Source organism: Lonchura striata, chromosome 1 (genome assembly GCF_046129695.1).
Source record: "Lonchura striata isolate bLonStr1 chromosome 1, bLonStr1.mat, whole genome shotgun sequence".
NCBI lineage: Eukaryota > Metazoa > Chordata > Aves > Passeriformes > Estrildidae > Lonchura > Lonchura striata.
Genome location: NC_134603.1, coordinates 150871131 through 150893481, shown reverse-complemented (window position 1 = coordinate 150893481; position 22351 = coordinate 150871131). Strand labels below are relative to the sequence as shown.

Below are 22351 nucleotides of genomic sequence, written 5' to 3'. Positions count from 1 at the left end.
GACAAAACCCAAACAGCCAAAGGGGTTTCTGTTCAAAGCAGCTCTAAATTAAGACAATGCAACTAGTTTTTTTGCTCCATTTTTTCTGTAGTAACACATCACTAAAAGCTGTAGATCCTAAGCTATGTCACTCCCACTAAAACTGGAGAGAGAAGAGAGAAAACATTAATCTGAATATTTATTCTGAACTCCGTTGCTTTGTTTGGCCTCCTGTTCATTGCTGTGACTAACATTACTACAGAGAAATGACAATCTTATCTCTGAGAGACAACTAATTTTTCTTTTAATGTAAACAAACTCCTGAGCTGAGGAGACGTTCCAGAAACAACACCAAATTACACCAATAGAAAAGTCCTTGGAGTTTACTTTTCTTTAACGGAGTAAAACAAAGTAAAGCTAAAATATAGGCCTTATATCAAGTTTTAATTTCCGTGTTACCAATAAAAGATACATGAAGACCCAATGAATTTGGAAATTTATTATGAAATTTCTGCACTAAGACTTTAATTACTTAATTATATCAGATGTCTGCTGTGGGAAAAAAATCAGTTAAGCACAGCATAGTTTTAAATACTTACAAAAAGCTGGAGGAACTTGAGGATTCTTTTATGGGTAAGTATATAAAGTGCATTTCCACTGACTGGATCTATAACTGGCAATCTGTGGATTTTGTTTTTGATCAACGAATATACAGCATCAAAAAGGCTGAGGAGAAAAACATTTTATTTTTTTAATGAATTCTAGCTAACAACAAGTAAAGCCAAGTCATACATATATGCACACATTTATAAACTCACATGAAGTCTATGTAGTAATTATTTGCATTATCTTTAATGCTATAAAAAAGTTGAGGGATTTCAAATTAACTTTTGCAGCTTTTTGCTTTGCAACACATAAAGAACTATAAGCTCATGGAAATCCAAATCCATTAAGAAAATGTGATGGAAAGTTCATTTTGTGGTATAAAGTCTCGGAAAAAAACTTGTTACAAGCGTAATTTCTTTTTCCAGCAAGTGCTATGCTTGCAGTACCCCTGCACTCAGAATGGGTCTTTCTGTTAAGAAACAAACTGTGAAAAATGCAGTTCCTGCACTTAATGAATCCCAAATTTCTGTAACATTTTCTACAAAGGGCATTTTTATGGCTACACACATATATGCAAATAACCCCAAACAATTACCTAATAAGTTCACTGAATTATCACTGGGGATTGGCAAAAAAATATCCTTAGGTGATCTAAAACATTCCCATGCACTGCAGGCTAGGATTTAGCAACACTCCAACCTGTGCAAGTCTGCTCTTCTCGCAAATGACCATTTTATTTTTTTCTTGGTGCATTAAGACCATGATAAAGCAGCTGACCAGCAACTGCAATAAATTATCAAGTAAAAATGTTGGTAAAGCTCTGATAAACACCTACTTGCTGAAGCAGGCTTCTTCCCATACACAAGCTGTGTTCTGAGTCCATCATAAGGATGAAATAGCCCCATTTAATGTGCACAGAGCCAAGATTCCTCCACTCCTGCAGTGAGTGTTTAACAATTCCTAAGTGCTGCAGTCTGACTGCCCCAGAACCCAAGCCCATCTCTGCAACAGCTCTGAAGCTGACTTGCTGTAACCTTTTGTAAAAGTTTTATTGCATCTTCTTTATGGCAAAGCTTCTCGTGCTGCACTCTGACTGAAAACAATTATGGCTATTTTGTTGTTTTAACCTGCCACCATTCAAAATACATCCCCCATGACTGAATTGAATGACTTATTCATCACTAAATGGCAATTCCACTGAGGATACAGCACATCATTACTTCAGTGTAATCACTGGAGCTCCCTTCACCAGGGCACAAACAATCCTGGTCCACAAACTGAAAGCAAGAATCAGAACTTCACCCTCCAGTTCAGCAATCAGGTAGTACTCGAGATTTAAGAGAGCAACTAAATCTCCCTTCTCAAGTTATTTAGTAAAAAAGGCATAATGACAGTTCAAAAACTATTTCTTTCAACTTGCATCAAGAAGAAAAGGACAGTTATTTATATTTTAAAAAACAGAGCCTTAGAGTAGAGCAGAACAAACCACAGAGATATTGTCTTTCCTTTAGTTAAGGGAAGTTACTTGCCTTGAAAAGGACTTTAAGTTTCCAATTACTGTGACTGCTGAGAACAAGACAGATGAAGGGCTCTATATTTTTTGATTTTCATGAAATAAAGATGACCTGTAGGTTAGCTTGAAGGGTCATCTTATTGCCTGTTTTGCATGTTAATTTTGACCCATGTCTAGCTCATTTACCAGAACAGTTATGCTGATAAACCACAAAAGTTCAATTTAAAATTCTCTTCTTAGGATAATCAAAGTCTTCACTCACAATAAAAAAAAAGCTCTAACCCCTTCTTGATTATATTAAAAGACAATCATACTTTATTGTACTGTAGTTTACAAAACAAATTGTTTCTTCTTACATATAAAGAGGTCTTAAATTCAGAGTTGAGACGTTAGTGTATTTCAAGTTAAGCAGAGTGAACAGTGAAATCCTACCTTGCATCTGGGGAGATGTTCACTAAAGGTTTAAAAGTCTCTTGTAAATAAAGCTCTGTGGTTAGAAAATTAATAGACTGTTACCACTTCAAACGAAAACATCAGCTTTTTTATGAAAGCATTTCATGAATTCAATCATACAAAATTAAGTGGCAGACAGCAATTTACAGTTAGTTATTCTACCATTTATGCACAGTGCTCTATATTGACATTAAAAAGACATAAAATTTAAAAGCAGGACTAAGCTTGGTACCAGCAGAGGTCACTGCAATTACAACAAATAATCCTTTACTCATGCTGGTTCTGTGCTGCACACAGATATCTCCATGTACCATTCCATGGGACACAGACTACTTTTTACATGGAGCTGCTCCCTGCATTCAACACCTCTGGTCACATCCAGAATTTTGCAGGAATTTCTGGCTGCAGTCTGCAGCTCACTCTCATTCCCACTCCACTGGTTTTTTTTCTTTCTTAAAGAGCCATGAATGAGGGGCAAAGTGTTACACACCCAGATCACCAGTCCACAGCTGTTTCAGATAGAAAAATACACAACAGGAGCCCAAAGAGAAGCTTTTACTATTTCTGCTTTCATCTAAAAATATGTGCAGAGAATTCTATGATGAATTCAAAATCCATTATACTGAAAAACATCAGAACTTAGTAAATTATCAGCCAAGTAATAAATATTCTTACCCCTCCAGGTTTCTATCTTGTGCTCCTCCAATTCATAAATCTGAACCTAAAATGAATAAATGGAAGTTCAACTTGAAGTAATTTAATTTTAAATCCATCATTAACATTGTAAACATCTGAATAATTTTCTTTTATTTCAGTGCCAAAAATCTAAGAGGGTAAGAATAGTCCAACACAACATTTCTTGTAAGAAGAGAAAGGGTGCAATCCTGCCCCTAATGCAGAGTACAATCCTGGATTTATCATTTCAGGGAACAGGAAAGCCTTTCACTGGCCTAGGTTTGCAGCCCAGCTCTTTTCTGGACTCAAAAGACATCACCTCAGTTATTTGTACCACCTTCAAACAACCATCCAGGGTAAACCCTCAGGGGATTCCTCACACCAATAAAAAGCTTACCCTGATCATCTGACTCCTTAATGCCAACAGAATAAAGTTACCTGATCACTAAAAAGCAAGGGCACTTCTTTAGGGAAAACTTCCTGGATGTTCCTCATCACTCAGTGGTGGACATTATCTAGCACATGAGGAGCAATGTGCTTCATACTGTATTTCCTGATGCTTCCAGGAAGAATGACTAAAATACTTCAAGAATTATATTTTCTGCATAATTTCACCTACTAAAACTAGAGTACTCCCTAATGGAACATTCATTTTTTTATTTTTCTTACAGAAGACTGCATCAGTCATTTAAGTTAGATATTATCCCTCCTCAGCTTCTCCTATTTATTGCTGCCAGTTTAAGCAGAACCTATGAACAGGACCTTAGACAGTGTAAATGAGTGAGAACTCATTAAGTAAAGCCTCATGGAAAAATCAGTAATATTGATGTAGAGAGTGATTACAACACAGAAACAATTTTAAATAAGCTACCAGTGTACAAGCACTTTTCATTTATTCCCCCCCTCACTCCCTGTCAATCCCCAGGGAGATAAAAAGGAATTCTTTAACATGAAGAAAGGACAGTGCAGCACACTACTGGCATCTGATGAGAATTTCACTATCAATTTTAAAAACTAACATGAGCTTTGAGAAGGCAACTACATCAGATGTCTGCTCCATCCAACTGTTCTTGATTTTTTAGCTAGTAAAACATAGTACATATGTTTTAATTGGTAGGGGGGGAATTGTGATTTGACAGGAACAAGAAAGGGATGTAAATGTTTGTATGAACATGCAAGCTAGAGAATTTCATCAACTGACTGCCAATGGGAATTTCAAATTACAGTTAATTGAAGTCAACAGATCTCCCTCTGATTGTGCAATTCAGCCATGTAACTAAAATATTTGCATATATTTAACTAGTTTAACTTGTTTATTCTAGACCATCACTCCAAGAGCACTAATTTTTTACAGCATCCAAACCTCTGTAAGTTACCATGCAAAGACTTAAATAACAATGACAATCATCATAAACCTTTCAATTTGGGATATCAGTCTGTGCTGTATAGCAAATGATCAACTTACAACTTAACATCATACTTACCATAGGAGACTTATAGTATCTATGCAGTATGTTAATGAAATCTGTAATTGTTAACATTCCTGTAACAAGTGATACATAAAAAAAGGTCTTTAGACATATACTTAACATATAGAGCTTTCAGCTATTTTCTCAATTTATATTCACAATATATAAGATGATAAATATTAAATCCATGTAAAATATTACTAGCATTGGACTTTTAAAACCATGTCTATTCACTTTCCCATTGACACAGTGCTTCAGAATAAAAACACATCTGTTATAATATTCAATATTATAACCCATGTGCTTCTCCTCACTTTCAATCTGTCTCAAAAAAAACTCTTGAATTCAGACCACATCGACTCCCAGAAGCATGTAAGGAAAAGAGGGGGTTTAGAACCTCTTTCAAAGTTGGAGAATTATTCTTGCCTTTCATTTTCTTTTTGAGTAAGACACATTCTCATTATGTACTTGCCAAGTCAGGCAGATTCCTAGATTCAAATGAAGGAACAGTATAATACATTTTTCTTGACTATTACTTATTACAGAACTTCATTCAATCATTTCCATGGTAATCTTCAATGCCTGTATGGAAATGTGACTTTTCAAAAGAAAAAAATAGCATATCCATTGTGTATATATCAATTTTAAGCACCAATACCAAGCTATGTAATATAATATTGATGATTAGTTTAGTTACCTGAAAATATTAATCTTTTTTGAGCTTTCAAGATCTAGATTTGAGAAGATGCAATTGCTCCACTGTTTACTACTCTTACATCTAAACTGAAGAAACTAAGAAATGGGGAAGGGAAAAATTAATCTGGAGGTCAGCTTTAAATCAGTAGAGCTTAGTTACAGACAGAATATGAAATTAAATCAAATGAAAATAAAAAACACAGCACTCCTATGGTGCATTGCAAGACTACTCCTCCACACTTGGATTGAAAGTATTTTAACAAATGCTTTATTAACTATCTACCATTCATTTCCAGGAATCCTCAACGTTCCAGGTCACAAGAAATATTAATAATTCTATGTCATTGCTACTGTGAGCTCATTTTCTAACTGAAAGAGAGATCTAGTTCTGGAAGATTATTGTTGTGATAATTAATGACATGATTTTAAAAAAGCAATACACAGATCTGATGTTTTTCACCCAACATGGGGCATCTCTGTAGCTTCAGTTTTGGTTTTAGAGATCCTCACTGCACCTCACTGAGCACAAGCAGAAACAGCCTCGTACTGCACTTATATCGGGATACTGGAATATTAAATTATTCTCTTTATAGTTCCTGTTTTCAAATTTTTCTTTCTGTGACCATTGCCTTTATTTTTAAATACATAGTGAAGTGCACATATTAGAGACTGAATTTCAGAAGGTTGGGACCTAAAAGAAACATCGTTCTCAAGGCACAGCAATGCTGTGAAAGCTGGCACCATTTCACTCCCCACAAGGAGGGAAAAGAAACTCTCTTTGCCAGTATTTCTCTAGGATGTTACATGATGGCCAGGCTCAAATCACCATTCTGAAACAATAAGGCACCTTGGAAATTCTTGGAATCCTGAAAAATTTCAGAACTACTTACCTACAAAACTCTGTTTTTTACTCTCCCACAGTGGAGCTGCTCTCACACCATTTGCCACCAAGGCAAAAAATGCCTTCTTTACCTGAAAAAAAAAAACCAAAAAAACCCCAAACCAAAATGAACAAATTTCAAATTTTTGCTTTGATTTAGCATACCAGACACCAAGAGAAGAAGGTTTCTTTTACCAGGAAAAAATCCAAAAGCAGTATAACAGGTAGCTGGCACTCAAAACGTAACAGAAACCACAATGCTAAACAAAAACCTTTAACTTTTAAATTTAAAATTGTTAAAAAGCTGGAGAAAGCCTAGCAAAACCAGATCTGTTTTTATTTTATTTTGTGAATATTCTAAATGAAAGCCTCTGATATATCCATAAACTAGAGAGGGCCTTAAATTTAACACATGAAGACTATGCTACCTTCTAATCAATGTTTACTGTAGCAACTTGTTAAAAATATGAGATTGAAACAACAGCAGCTCGATGTCCCCTACAGCTTTTAGACACCTGATTTATATATGTATTTTTTTTTAAGTTTGATTATTCTAAATATGACTGAAAAGCAAAGAATTACCTGGCCTGCTTTGCTGCTAAAGAAATCAATCACGTATTTCAGTTGTGGAAAACACAACATGGAAGTGATGGTTCTTGCCCAGGTCTTCACCTGGCACAAAACCAGGACCCAACCAATCTTTATTTCTATATCCATGAAACTTGTCCTTGGTCCAAATAACAGAAATGCAATTGCTGGATGACTGCAGTCTGAACAGATCATGATTTCACATCACTATCTGAAAGGTCTACTTTTAAATTATGTGCCATGGGGATCCTCCCCACATCAGATTAATAGTAATAAAAGGGCTTCACAGTCAATGGAATCAGCATCCAATAAAGTAGTGGCAAATAAGAATGAATTCTTCTTTGTATTTCTTGCTACATCTATGCAGCCTGACTGCTTCCTCTCTGACTGTGAGAAGCAAATCCACCCTGCAAACATCAGCAGATCTCAAAGCTGCCTCCTGACTTTGGAGATCCCATATCACCAATGAACAGGAATAACCACCAGCCATCATCCCTTAACTGCACTGAAACTGAAGAAGCCACATGGGGAAAAAACAACAACAAAACCCCAGGGCAACAAGTAAGACTAAAACCACTGGATTTATCTAGAAAATGGTTAAACAGAAAGGTGCCAGGGGTGTTCAGCCACCCTGCTGATACAAGGAGGAGTCAGCCTAAACAAATATTACCAAATTCACCACAAGAGCATCCTAACTCACGAGGAAGACTGAAACCACAAAGAAACCCCCATGGCAAGATACATGAAGTGTTCCCACTAACAGCATCACACTCTGAGTTAATGCAGCAAAAGCAGGGAGCTATTTGGGGCACAGCTATGAGACAGATGTGAGTGCACACAGACCAGCTCCAGCTTGGGGCAAAACAAGTTCTAACCATCCTTTATCAAAAAAAGGGGAAAGCATCTCACACTGCCTGAAACCCCGAGCCCTCAGCTTTGGTATCTTTCCCCAACAAGAGCCATCACACAAGGTCACAGTCACTGCCAGCTCCTGTCCCCAGTCCTTCACAAGAGAAAAAGATGTTCAAGGCTGGATCAGAGCAAGAAGGGAACTGCTAACCTATTAAGCCAGGGGGAAATAGCTTTCTCCCAGATAGCAATCATGCAACACAACTCCTCCAGCAAGTTTACAAATCCTGTAATTGATAACCTGGAAGAGAAGCATGCCTTGGCAGAAAACATGGAAAGCACTGCAGGCAGCCTCCAAATTCCTGCTACTACTTCTTTCCCAGACACAGTAGCAGCAAAGAACACCAGCTAGCACCATGCTCAGGTGGGTGAGACAGCAAGGCGGAGGTATTATTTTAGATTCAGAAAAGACACTTCAAAAGAGAGAGTTCCAAATATATACTACTCAAGATGCTGAGCTTGTAGACAATCCAGAAGGAAAAGAAAGGATTCTTCAAAGCGTAAGTTCTTGCCCTGTTCCTGCTGTTTGATTTACTTGCAAGTTATTTGCTTCCAAAAATCACAAGAATTTTCCATTAAGTGCCATCTTGTCTAGCTTTAAAATACACGTTTTGGAAAATCTGAACAGATAAAATCTGCTGAACAGATATAGCTACTAAGACAGTTCATAATTAAATCCTTCATAAAAGACAGGGATTTTAGCTTAAGCACTAGAATATTAAACATTTGATGTAATAAATAATGGAAATTTAGTAAAGAAATACTTAAACTCAACCCCCTGGGCTGTGTTCCTAGATCACAGCTCAAGTGACATTGCTATTGTTGCCTTCAGTTGTACTGTAGAAAGTGTTACATGGTCACCTTTTAAATAAAGTAATAATGCCATCAAGTTCTTATTGTTAATACTTGTCTCTTAGTTAAGTAAGGTAATTACAAAGCAAAACCCCTTCTTAATTCTTATTTGCTAAAAGTGCTTGTTAGTGCAAACATATACTCATCCACTCACACTTCCCTGCAGTTTCTGTGGTTGACCAATTTCAGTTGCCCAAAGCACTGCTTGGTGGCCAGCCAAAGCACAGGGGTGTGGGGCTGGGCTTCTGTCCAGCACTTTTAGATGTTTCAGTGATGTTCATGCAGAAAATAGCCACAAGGACCTTGCTTTCTGATGATATATAGTTAGCAGCCTTTGAAGATCTCCACCATGTCCCATCTCTGGACCTCCAACAGCGTCATTAATTCTTGACCCCACGGTGTTGGACTGGCCTGACCTTCCCAAACCCATTGTTCAGCACCCAGAGCCCAGAGATTGTTGCTGTTCAGCACCATGTACAAACACTCTTTAAACAAAGCGCTTTTTGTTCTCATTAACCATGTCCTAACACACACAATGAACCACTAAAAATGGGATTTATCCACCCAAATTTAGTGGTTGTTCAGACATTTACCCTGACCTTGCATATTCACCCTGACTTCACAGTCAGCTTGGGGCATGACTCACCAGCCTTCCACAGGGATTAAACTGCATCCCACAGATCCCATCTCCCCCCCAGTAAGATGTCTAGACATTTACAATTAGAGGAGCAATCCTACTTTTTGTGACTGTAGTCTCCAAGACTCTGCCCTTTAAATAGAAGAGTCACATTTCAGCAAAAGAACACAGCAACTAAATCATAGATATAACACAGTTCACCTCAACAATAGCTGCTATTCCACTACACTGAGCACAACAGGAACAAGCTTTTCCTACTACAGGAACTCATTACACTGTCAATATGCTGAATAGAAGAACAGGCTGATTTAGGTTAGACACAGCCTCTGGAGGTCACTGTTTCTGCACACCATTCAAACATTTCCACTGTGAGTCCGAAGAAGGACAAAGCCTCTTCCAATACAACAGTCACTACCAAGAAAGCAAGAGACCAGACAAAACAGTCCTGTTTTTCAGGTAGAATGTTTGGGAAACCTCATCCCTTACAGTTAGTGAGCTCCTAAAATAGCTGGATTACTGGGCAGTGAAACCAGGAACAGTGGTAGAAGATTTCACCAGACTGCAGAATAAGTTTTTCCTCACTGCTGGAAAACACTGAAAGGGACACTCCTTCTTCCCACATACAGGGATTTTACAAGCCCTTGCAGAAATGCTCTCCTCAGTAAACAACTTTGAATGAGGGAGCCACCTGAAAGGGGAAACTGAAGATGAGCTCCTTTCCAAAAATTCAGTGTTTTTATACAACACACACACACACGTGGAAACTGTAACTATGTCCATAAGTAACCAGTGGTTTCAGACTTGTCTTCCAGAACTGCCCCATAAGGCAAGGAGGCTGACTGCTGCTGTTGAAATATTTGACTTCATTTGCCTTGCAAAAAGATTCCCGTCCTTGACAAATGGTTGTGGGAAAAGAGCTGTCACAGTTCCTGGTGCTACAGGGTCAGAGCTGAGCAGAGAATCCTACTGAGCTGAAAAACACAACTCAGCACCACTGCCTCGTGACAGAATTCATAAAAAGGCTCAAAGGTGACAGAAGTAAGAAACAAAGCCATGGAACACCTTCAGATATGCCAGTACCAAGCAAGAGGATGATGCAAATCATAGTCCAGTGGCATGGACAGCATTCAAAGACCTGCCAGAACTCCTGTGGTGTGGCAGGATGATAAGTGTTTCTCTGTTTCACTGGATCAGCCAGCATCAGCCATTTGCCTGGAAAACCTCTAATGTAACCCCAAGAAATGTATATTTTAGCAGATCAGAATAGAAAGGAAGAAGCTCCTTCTTACACTCTTTGGCACAGAGCTCCCATAAAAGTGGTACCAGACCCAGCTGATCCCTGACATTTTTATCATCTCTGATTCCTGATGGATGGATGTTCTGAAGTGATGTAGAACATTCTTCATTTTCACTAGGTAAATTGACAAATTACCAGCTTACTTTAATTCCCAACTATTTTTAAGGAGTACAAAACTAGAGAGGACAAATACCTCCAAAAATACCTATGTAGACCACAGTATCAAACCCAAATCTTTCAGGCAGTCCCTGAGAAATAACCACCCTTCCTAGCATAACAAAGTTTGACATATAGCTGAAAGGAATTTACAAGAAGAGGACATCCAGTCTTAGCAGACTTGGTGAGAATAGCTGAAGAACTAAAGGAGAACGTTGGATTTCTACACCAGTACACTCACATGTTCTAAGTACCAAAACATGGAGGGGTTTCTCAATGGCTTCCCCTTGCAAAGAGGGAGTTTTATACTTTCAAAGGAAAACAGCATTATCTCTATCTTCACAACATGAGCAAATGTGGCAAAGTCACTCCAGACAGACATTGTTCCCACTGTTAAGAGCATGAAGGTGGAAGAAAAAGTTACACTGATAATTCCTTCTTAAGAGGCCAAACACTCTCATTTCAATAGTTCTTACCAAGTAGGAAGACACACAGGTCTCTGTTGTAAAAGGAAAATCATCAGGGCTCTGCTGCAACCTTTGTACAGCATAAAACCTGGGCACCCCACACTTTATTCCTTTGGTTCAAGCGTTCATGAGCCAAGACTCCTGAATGAGGCAACAGTTTCTAGCCAAACATAAGCAGGATTGTGTTTCTTTAAGCAGCACGGCAAGTTCTCTGGCTGCCCAAATCTCAGCAAGTCTCCAAGAGAGGAAGAAGAACAAACTACTGCAGGTAAAGCTGATGGTCTTGCTCTGTAAGACAGGTTCCCCTGCTACTCCCTCACATCACCAGGATTTCAGGCAGTGCTTCCTCTGCACGAGGCTGCCACCTGAACAAAACCCATGAAATATTATTTGGGAACATGTTATGAACATATTAATAAGTTGAAAATACAACTTTGCCACAGAGCTCTTTGGACAGCCCTCCTCTTCCTTGCTGCTGGCATCACCTTCAAAGGACTTTTTCCTATGAGCTAAGCTGGAATACTCCTGCATTCATCCCCAGATCCCACAATTATCATCCTGATAACGCAAAAGCAGTACAAGCTAAATATTCTCCAAGCCCATAATGCACTTTCATTTTGAAGCAATTCACATTGGGAAGCATATTTAACTCACAATTCCTTTTTTTTTTCCCCCTTCAAATGAAGCTGCAATGCCCAATCCAGACACCTCTAAGTTACAGAGAACCATGGAGCTATTTTGAAAAGTTTAAAATCTCTCTTCTGGTGCTTTTAGTAATTCAGTGTTTTTACAAACTGATTTGTCTGGAGAGACTAAACCAGTATGAAGAACACAGCCAGCCATCTCAGCATTGTGACTCCTGCATTACAATTTATTTTCCAATTATTTTTTTCTTTGGTCTATGAATTTATTAGAAGCATTTCCTCCTCAAAGGATTATGCTGTCAAACAAAGAGGCTACTTAAGAACAATGAATCCTTTTATCAAGGGACAAGCACTCTTGGACTATATCAAGTAGAATTTCCTCCTTTACCTTACCAAGTAGATTGGAGAAACATTGGACAAACCTGTTATTAACTGGGGATCTGCATTTGCTTCAACATCTGAAAAACCCCAACCAATAAACATTCACAATCAGGTCTTCTAGCTCAGGTTGAATTTTGGAAATCAGATCAAAATTAATTTATATTTTGCAGGTGATGGAAAGAGAGCACTCCTGGGTAGATCATGCATTTCTTATCACCATAGCTGAGTAAAATGTAAGATGTGATGGTTTAATACCCTTCAGGGCCAAGCCAAACCCCAGAAGTAACAGGTAGAGTCTCATCCTCAAGTTAAAACTATGCACATACTCTAAATTTCTCCCCTGGGAGCAGGTGGCATGTCCACATGCAGAATTCCTCCCCACACCACAAGCCTGTGGAAAGGTCCCAGTCCAGCCAAAGGCACTAAACCAAGTCCTGCACTGATGCTCTGTGTCAGTGTGTCCAACCTGGAGCTTCCTGCTGGCACATTTCATACCACAATGGGCTAAGAGGGAACATCAGGTAAATCTGACAGGCAGAACCAGCAGGATCAGCCGCATGGGGAAGGGCACAGAAATTCCTTCACAGATTAAGATCTTATCCAAAAAGTGGTGATGGGGCAGAGAAGGCAAAAAGAATGATATTTATCTTTCACTCAGCCAAGCACAAACACCTCACCTGCACCCTGTGTAGAAATTTCTGTTTAAGTGACACTGTCGTTCCTCCAGTGTCCACAAATGAGTGCTTCCTACTGATTTTGAGAGCTGCAGGATTAAACTCCTATGCTTGTATACCAGCAATAGGAGAAGCTCTAAAAAAACACAGCAGTCTTCCCATATTATGCCACTGATTCCAGCCTGATCTCAATGAAGGGAGCTTTTATGTGGCTGCTCCACTGCCTCAGCCCACATGCTGGTTAGAAGCTAAATTAGATGATTCTCTTACAGTTCTGTGGGCAGGGTAAGCAAGGAGGGGTATTCACACTCCTCAGAAATGCAGACAGCAGCAGCTTCATCAGGGAGAAACCTCAAAGCCAACTGAGGAACACACAGTCAGTCCTTTTTGTAAAGCTGTGTGACAGCAGACCCAGAGTCTGCTGTGTGGTTCTGGGAGCAAACCATCCTGGAGCATTATTCCTGGAAGCCTGATTTATCTCATTACCCTGGAGAGAGGCAACACCCCAGTCAAGAATGACCTGGAGAGAATCAGAATAATAAATCCATTCACTGAATAGAGTCAGCACATGGAAGAGAAATATAAATCCTCTTCCATTCTTCTAATGTTGAATCCATTGCATGCTCTGTAGAAGTTATTACAAGGTATACTTACTGCCAGCTTGTCAAATTACTAAAGAAGTTTCCAGAACATTGTTTAAAGTATTTTTTTAGTTATGTGATAGAAAATTATTTGAGCTCTTACTAGAGTGACAGGTTCTGACAAAAGCCTACATTGGTGATAACATCTGGTCCATTAACAACTTAGGTAATTTCATTAAACAGGTTAAATAATTTAACCAAGTCACACAAAGATTTCTTCTGCTTAAAGAAAGAAATAAAAGGACAAAGTCTTTAGGATTCTGAAAGCTTATTCTGATGCCTGTTTCCATATAAACATGATTTTTATTAGTTTATGAAGAAGTGCTGAACAAGTGCTTTAAAAACAGTTGCAAGGTCATGATGAGCAAAAGCTACATATGTTTTATTATTAAAACCCAAATTTACTTGTAACAGGTAAGAACATAATTTAGTCAAAGTCTAGACAGAGCTTTTGAGCCAAAGAGAGCTTATGCAAACTCCACAAGACCCAGCCACTACATCTGCTAGCAGATCATTCTTGGGACTGCAGATTGCTGCTTGATACAAAGTAGGGAAGCCTCCATCTAATACTCACCTTCCACACAGCTCTTCAAGGGTTAATTGCTCTGTTCTAGAAAACAAGCTAATCCTTCTCATCTTTGTGTAGTTTGGGCAAAGCCACAACAAATTAATACATTTCTTTCAAGGTCAGACAAAAAATCTGGCCTTAAGAAAGCTTTTGGAGTTAAGCTTCAGAGATTGCTGTAAGCTAGGTAAGAGGCATTTCCTTAAAAAATGCTAATACAGTTCAGGATGGGGTGGGGGATGCACTGGCCTCTAAAAAAACCAAATGCATGCAGCAACAAGGAAAAACTGAAATCACATTAGATGATAGACAAAGTAACCTGGCAGACAGAATGTCAACAAAGTGTTGTATTTCATTCATCTTTTAGTTTATACAGGAATTGTTTTGTTTACTATCAAAGGAAAAGATCAGATTGCTGTGTCACTGTATGTACCTGATACAGCTCAAAACCAACAAAAAGAAAGGAAAGGCAGCCCTGGGTGTCCCCTCCTTCCCCTAGATCTACACACCAAATGACAGTGCTCACATGCTGTGCTGAAGACACAAGCTGGTGACCAGTAAAACTGAATCCAGCTCAGTGATTTCCTGTAGTCTATCATAAAGACAATCTAGAGCCATTTATATTTAGCATAATGAGAATGAGGAAGAACAGTAAGTTAATGCTTAGAATAGCCCTTCAAGGGACAACCTCCCTAAACCCTTCTAGGGGTTGTGAAGGGTTTGAAGGGTTTATCCTCCTGTTTACATCTCAGGAGATGTGCAAAAGATGAGAAAATTTATCCACTGTGAGCTGTATGCTGTTGCAACTTGCCCAATTTCCCCATCATCCACAGAGTCCAATTTCCAGACTTCACAGGAAAGCTCATAACATCTAATTGTCTCCTGACTGCCTTCCTGGTCAGATCAGACTTTATGAAGTTGCTTTCATGTGTGCCAAACAAAGACAGTATCTTCCCTGGGAAAAGCCAAAGGCAGCAGCTTGTCACAAACAAGGAGCACTCGTGGGTCACAGGCAGGGAAAGGCACAGCCATGCAGCTCAATATGATTCTATAAATATTTATGAGGAGCAATTAAGTATTAATAAATTGAAAAGGTAAAAGAACAGTCCATTGTCAGCCTAAATCAAGAAAACTGTGCCAGCAAGCATTTTTCCAGGCAACATCTGCCACTTCCAGGGTTCAGCATGGGCCAGGCACCACTCCAGGCAGGCAAACCAGATGCAGATCCTGTTTTGGGGAAGCTCTAGGTGAAACCTCACTGAGGCAAACTGAGCTGTGCTAGTTGGCCTCAGGCAGGTCAACAGAGCAGGGCTCAGCACACTGCATGTATTTAGTGTGGATGCTGGGTGCCAAGGGGCACCTTGTCCTGCTGAAGCACAGCTCTCCTGCACCACAGGAGCTGATGCCCAGCAGAGGTGCAAGAGCCACAGCCCAGCTGTGACAGCCACATGCAGGTGACAGCTGAGACACACCTGTAACATTCACATTCTCTAGACAGAGACACATAATTCTGTCTCTCAGGAAAAGCACAGAGAGAAGAAGAGAAAAGAGTATCTCTGCTCCTTTTTTTCCCCATGTGGAATGTGGTGTGGAGATTGTTTACCTGCAGTGATGGCTGGGTTGGGTTCTGGTGAAGGTTGTTTGGGGTCAGTGACCAATGGGATCCAGCTGTGGCTCGGGCTCTCAGCACAGTCACAAGTTGCAGTTAGATAGGTAAGTAAGAAATGAGTATGTAGAACAGTATACTATCTGTTTAAATAGTATATTAATGTATTACAGTATAGTTTTAATAAAGCTATCCTTCAGCCTTCTGATCTGGAGCCAGACATCATCATTTCTTCCCTGAGTCGGGGTCCACTGCATTTTTTACTGCTAAAGCCTTCCTTCTATTTCCAGGGTAAAGGCACCTCACCATGCCCTCTCTTATGGCTAAAACAAGATTGCCTTTGAAACTTCATACTAATTCCCTTACAGACACTGAGGCTAAATATTTACTTTTATGAATCAGTGTTGCTTCAGTGGTATGATTGGTGCCCTGTTATATAAGGGTAACATCTCCAATTTTCCCACAACTAACAACAGGTTTAGAATACTTTCCAAAATATCTCACTAATAATTTTCCAGGGTAGAAACAAGTGATGTGTGCTGTGATGGCTGACCAGTAGAGGGAGTCGGGATACTGCTGCCAAACAAAAATCCAAAATTCAGAATCTTTCAAAGGATGCCATGAAAACACAACCCAGCTCCATTTTTCCTTCTTCCTCCACTGATGATTACTAACTTACATTAAGGGAAGCAAGAAGTGAACTCCTAAGTTGTGTGTTTTAGTTCTAATATTAATAAAAACCTGAATTCAAATCACTGGAGAACTTTTTCAAGGCACTAAGTCTTCTTTTTTTTTGATGGGTGTTTTCTGTTTGTTTGTTTTTATATCAAGTGAAACACTGATGTGGGTAGTAAAGAAACAGACCCAGGAAAGACAAATACCCATTAGAGAAGATTCATGGACACTGAATGTTTCAGAGCTGTGTTTTCAAAGTACAAACTGATACAAAGTCCTGAGCTACTGGGCAATAAGTAATTTATACCTTCAAAACTAAAATGCAAGGAACAGTTTAGAAAATTTATTTGACCATCCTTATTGGGCTAATTCTACATCATGTACTTATTCTGCTGTTTTAGGCAAATAAAAAAAGCTGTTCTATTTTCATATTCCATACATGTTTGTGCACCAGCCACACCAATCAAACTGAATGACCATCATGTGTTTCGAGGACACTGATGGTGGCACACGAAAACAGGCTGCCAGCTAAAGAACTAAACAGAAATACTGAACAGAAGTATTTAAAAGACCTCCTAACAGTGCAGGCCAAGATAGCATTCAGCTCTCCCTTTTTAGTCTTTTCTTAAATAGTTCTGCAAAACCTGCTAAGTTGGAAACTAGTGCCCATGCTGGAAGAGCAGTCCTGCTTTACAGTATTACGACTTTATAAATTAAAAGTAATGTATTAAATGTAATAATGCAAAGTCAAAAAAAAATGCAGTTTAGAGGGGGAAAAAAGGCTCCTCATCAGCAATACAAACTTAAGATTTGGTCCATATTTATTGTATACTACAGTCTGAATGAGCAACTCCAGACTTCCCTTCTACCACCACTGCTTTCAAATACCTGGAGAAGAAGACTGAGACTATGACTCCATGATCACAGACCTTGCTGTCCTCCAGCTGCAATCCATGACAATCATTAGGGATGTCAAATAAGACAGGGATTTTGGTGAAGTGCTGGTGGAAGGTTTTCCATCACCATTAAATTACCAGTTCTCCTTTATGGTGAAAACTCACAAGGCTCACTCACTCCAGGTGTTACCTCACACTGGCTCACCACCTGGAGAGGAAACTCTCACTTCTTGACATTAATTGCATTTTCTCAACGCAGCTCCAGCAATGAAAATTGGTATATGCCACGATGTCATCCATCGAGAGATCTGGAGACTCCAAAAGGAATCAGTGGCCTGTCCCAATGCCCTCAAGATTAACTGGTAAATGGAATAAAGAACAATCTAATTTCAACAGTGACCAGGCTCAAGCCTTTGACCCAGGTCAAAGTGCAGGCTGTGGGTCACGGCCACTGCAGATACCAACTCCCAGCACAGTGTGAGGAAAAAAATATCTTCTGGAATGAACAGGAGGCCAACAGTCTTTGAGAAGAGCTGAAGAGTGACCGTGAGTCCCATCATCCTAAATCTGATTTTTCAGGTAAACTAAACTTTTTACTCAAGAGCTGACAGTCATCCTCTCTTTCAGGCAGAAGAAAGGAAATACTGCAGAACTCTACCCCCCCTAAGATAGTGAAAAAGTCAATGTAGATTTTCCACCTTGCAGGTCATAGCACTCAATCCAGCACTATATACAATTACCTGATACACAAGATGGTTCTGTGAATGTTTTGGGACTGAGTATCTGTTACATGGATGCCTCTGACTGTAGAAATCTGAGGTCTGAGTAGTACATTCAAGACCAAAATTACTAAGTGGGCTTAGTTAAGTCAGAATTCCAGCATCTTTACAAGGAAAAATACACTGAAACAGCAAAAAAACTAAGCAAGCAAAAAAATACCAATTGCAAAATCCAGGAAACAAAGAAAGCCACAGCTTTCTACCACACTGCAGAACAGATTAGTCTGTTTCTATAGCAGGCAGCTAATGCCTTCTTCTGGCACACAAACTCTTCAGACAGAGCCAAGAGTCTAGCAGATGATTTACTGATTAAATGCAAAATAAGAAGCTGAAAACAAAAATTTTCTGGAGAATGTAATAATTTGCATAATTAAGCCATCCATTTGAGTTCTAAGCTGTCTTAGTATATCAAGAACAAGCTTATAGCACCTGGGCACTCTTTAGCTGTTGCACAAGGATCTTACACCAAATGTCTTTATGAAGACTCAGGTAACCATGAAGAAGCCAATATAAATTTGGGCTCATCTGAAATTTTTGTTTTTAAATAGAGATTTTGAGTGCAAACCAAATTACATCCCCTCTTTCTGTTCTGCTAGGATGTCTTCCCCCAACTCCTCCTCTGGCAGAACATGAAAGACACAGTTGAAACAATATAGTTTTGTACAGTTAAAGCACAGCACAATGGCAGGACTTCTTTTCAAGAGATCAAATTTCATTTAACACTCAGGAAACACTCATTTGAAAAATAAATGAACTGCAAGTAAAGGCAGACTGAAAGGAGAATACTCACTTGTAGCGTAGTGTCGAAAACAACAAGCTTAGAGCTTGTTGGAACAATGTCATAACACTTGTGTGACCTCATGAATCGCACATAAATGTCACTTTCCGATTCTTCAAGTGCTGCAAGTAAAAACATTGTGTTGTTTTATTTAAGTAACCTTAAAAAAAGAGAAGTAAAAAAACATGCCAAATCAACTGAACACCGCTTGTGCAGAAGGACGACCCTAAAGCAAAAGTCAAAATCACACTTTCAGATCTGGGCACACAGTCATAGGTTTGCACTTTGCATTTCCGACTCATCTTTCCTTTCAGATTAAATGTAACAAAGACAAAATGCACTGCTCTCCTTTGATGAGATGCTGAAGAGTTATATTCTTAAAAAAAAAAAATCAAAAAAAAATTTTTTTTTCCCCCCCCTCTAACAGCAACCTACTGGAACATGCATCTCAACACTATCATAGACAGAGGAAGAAACGCTAACGCCTTAAATTACTATTTCTTGAATCTTTACCACTACATGTTTCACTTTTCACATAGGAATTTTCTAAAGAGGCAGCAGGAAAGTTGTGTAATCAGCTCCATTCTCTTCAAGCTACAAAGAGCATCACAACTCCAAAACTTTGTTTATACAACCAGGATCTACATGGCTGAAACGGTTTTAGTGCTGCATGTCTGTAGCAAGGACATGCAGTCCCATCCATATTACCTTTTATTTTCTTTGCATTTGTTCAGATGAATGTGCATACAATGCTCAGATCTGCTCAGGTACATTAACTTTTTTCTTTTTTAAACAGTTTGGCTTTCCATTCTTTCCAGCAGGCACCTAGAACCTGGTCAAGGATAATCCCTCCATCAGAGATGTACCCTTTAGACCCTGTAATAATTGTACAGAAACTTGGACATATATTATACTTTTGAAGAGCACAATAAAAAAAGACAACAAATTCAAAAATCCCCTTGAAATACCTACTGACCATTAAAGAACTTCATAGTGGGAAGTTAAAAATTCAAAATACTCATTTACTAGATTTGCTCAGAATCAGTTATCTTGCTCTGGATAAATTATTTGTCATTCCGCCAAATGGCTCAGCACAGCCTTCTTTAGTTCAAATTTACAGAAGCAAAGCTGGATCTCCCCTGCAAGTGGCTGCTCCAGGATCCAGCATCTTCTACACATTGAAGAAGTCCTTAATTTTCTACTCACATTACTCTTAAAATAAATAAATAATCATTAAATCTAGTCTTTAGAAAGTTAGGGTTGCTTCTACAATCCTAAGTGCAGTTCCAAGACTCCTTATTTACTTCAATCTCAAATTTGTAGACAATTAAGATCCTATAGGTGGAAACAAGCATAGGAACACTGCAAATTCCACAAAGGAACAGTGGAATCACCACCCCTGGACATGTTCAAAAAATGTGTGGATGTGGTACTTGGGGACATGGGATGGTGAACACAGTGTTACCAGTTGGACTTGATGATCTTAAGAGGTTTTTTTCCAATCTAAATGATTCAATAATTCTATAAACCACAAAACAACCAGCTGAAAAAAATTCTCAGAGCACATCATGGCTCCACAGGGTCTTGCCAACTCACTAACAATTTTTAAATGTATCAGGATAAGCACAATAACTGTGAGCAAGAACAATTTAATCAGGGGAGGTTGTTCATGGCAGCCACAACCAGGAACTCTTACCAGCACAGTGAAGGTGTGCCCATAAACCCTCCTCTTACTTACCACACATTCCCACCCTCCAAACACAACCTTCAAGTGGACCTGAACAATCCTCACCCAGAGGCAAAGGAATGGTTAGATGTTATCTCAAAGGAAAAGGAATGGTTAGGCAAAGGAATGGTCAGATGCTGCTGTCTTCCAGTGCAGGGGAGACACCACAAAGGGACTGCTTCCCTTTAATTTTAACTGAAAAGTTACAATTAAAAATATTAAGAAGCATGAGGCAGCCATCTGTGATATAGCTAGGAAACTCTAGCAGGATCTGGACAAGAATCCAATGTCCAGCTGGAACTGAGGTTTATTTCTAGAGAAGATCCTTATAGTATAAGTAAGCACAATGCACCACTTCATTAGTTACTAACTAAACATACAAAACATCTGATTTAAAACAGCACTGATTTAACTCACATGTCCTACACAACTCCATCCAGTGCCTGTTGGAAAGGGTATTTAAGACCTTCTAACAGCTTCAGCTACCTGGGAATACTCAACAGCTGCCAGAGCCCAATTCTTTGTACAGGTATTGTGTATTATGTATATATTATGTACATACACAACTGTTCAATGGAGAAAAAGGTCTCCCAAACCTAAGGCTCAGCACATCTCGGGGATGCACTCACACCCATCTTTCCTGCACAGCACAACTGCACAGGGCATAATCCCCTTTACAGTTTCTCTCCCCTTCCAGAGGACAAACTTCCTGCTTTGGTTTGTATCCAAGCACTACTGTGCTGCAAATATAAGTGATCAAATAAGAACACCCTCATCTCCATGAGGATATTTCTACTTTATTATCCAATTCATTTCTTGTTCTGGTCTTATTTGTTTTCCCAGTAACTGTCCATTCATTCTGAAGCCTCTGCAGCACCTGCCAAGCAATGCTTCCTTTGGATGGACATGGGTAGATCCCTCCTGGCCTGACTTACAACCTCCTCAGTCTCTGCACGTCATCTCTGACCTGCACCCGAGATCATCTGCCCTGCATGCAGGAGATGTGAGCACAGAACTGCCTCCAGCCAAACCTCAGCTCATCATCTGGAAATCAGCTGGCTCACAGAGCAGACTCCCAGCAAGAGGCATCTGAATCTAGTGCAGGACTGGGGAGGAGAAAAATTCATTAATAAGTAGCTGAATGAGTATTTCTGTGGGGTGTGCACTCATGCAAGCTTATCTGCTGAAGATCATCCGGAAGTTATTTTGCCAAGTGGACATTGCCCATGTGCACCCCCCTCCCCCCACAACACAGGTGAAGGCAAAAATATCCAAATTTCCAGTGGTGTTTTTTATGATTTTTAATAGAAAATAAAGAGAAGTCACCTGGAAGGTTACAAATAAACCCTTTCAGACAGTTTAACACCTGAAGTTGAGCACTTTGTCATACAGGCTTTTACAGAGTAAATTCTCTGCATTGGCCTTTTATTTGTTCCTACTGTAAAGATCCTTTAAAGAGTAGAAGATCAATCTATTTGTAGTTCTGCCACTCTGCTTCTCAATCTTATTCACCAAAATGATTTTTACTTTCTTCTTTTCTCACACCCTCCACTATAACTTGAGACATGATTTTGTTTTTTATTTCAGCCAGTAGATGTTATTTACAAGCTCATCATAGCTCTTTTTTTTTTTTTTTTTTTGGACAGATTAATTATTCAACAATACTGACTCAGAGATTGCAGTGGCACTCAGTACGAAGCATAATTCTTTATTCAGAGAGCTCTAAGGTATAACTATCATCTGAATATTCAGGAATGACACAGAAACTTCTGCAGCATTGCTGCAGCCATTTCCTCAGAGATCTGCTGA

General features: G+C 39.2%; 1 protein-coding gene across 5 annotated transcripts in view; it reads right to left on the bottom strand.

Moving 5' to 3' along the window:
- The window catches only part of PRKAG2 (protein kinase AMP-activated non-catalytic subunit gamma 2), a 210593-nt gene that overhangs the window by 9645 nt on the left and 178597 nt on the right, over positions 1-22351 (bottom strand). For all 5 annotated transcript variants that reach the window (XM_021555262.3, XM_021555263.3, XM_021555264.3 and 2 more), the window contains 6 exons: positions 18829-18938; positions 6282-6363; positions 4711-4769; positions 3227-3272; positions 2531-2585; positions 579-705 (listed from right to left, as the gene is read on the bottom strand). In XM_021555262.3, the coding sequence (XP_021410937.1) occupies positions 579-705; positions 2531-2585; positions 3227-3272; positions 4711-4769; positions 6282-6363; positions 18829-18938 (479 nt within the window). The remainder of the gene's footprint in view (positions 1-578; positions 706-2530; positions 2586-3226; positions 3273-4710; positions 4770-6281; positions 6364-18828; positions 18939-22351) is intronic.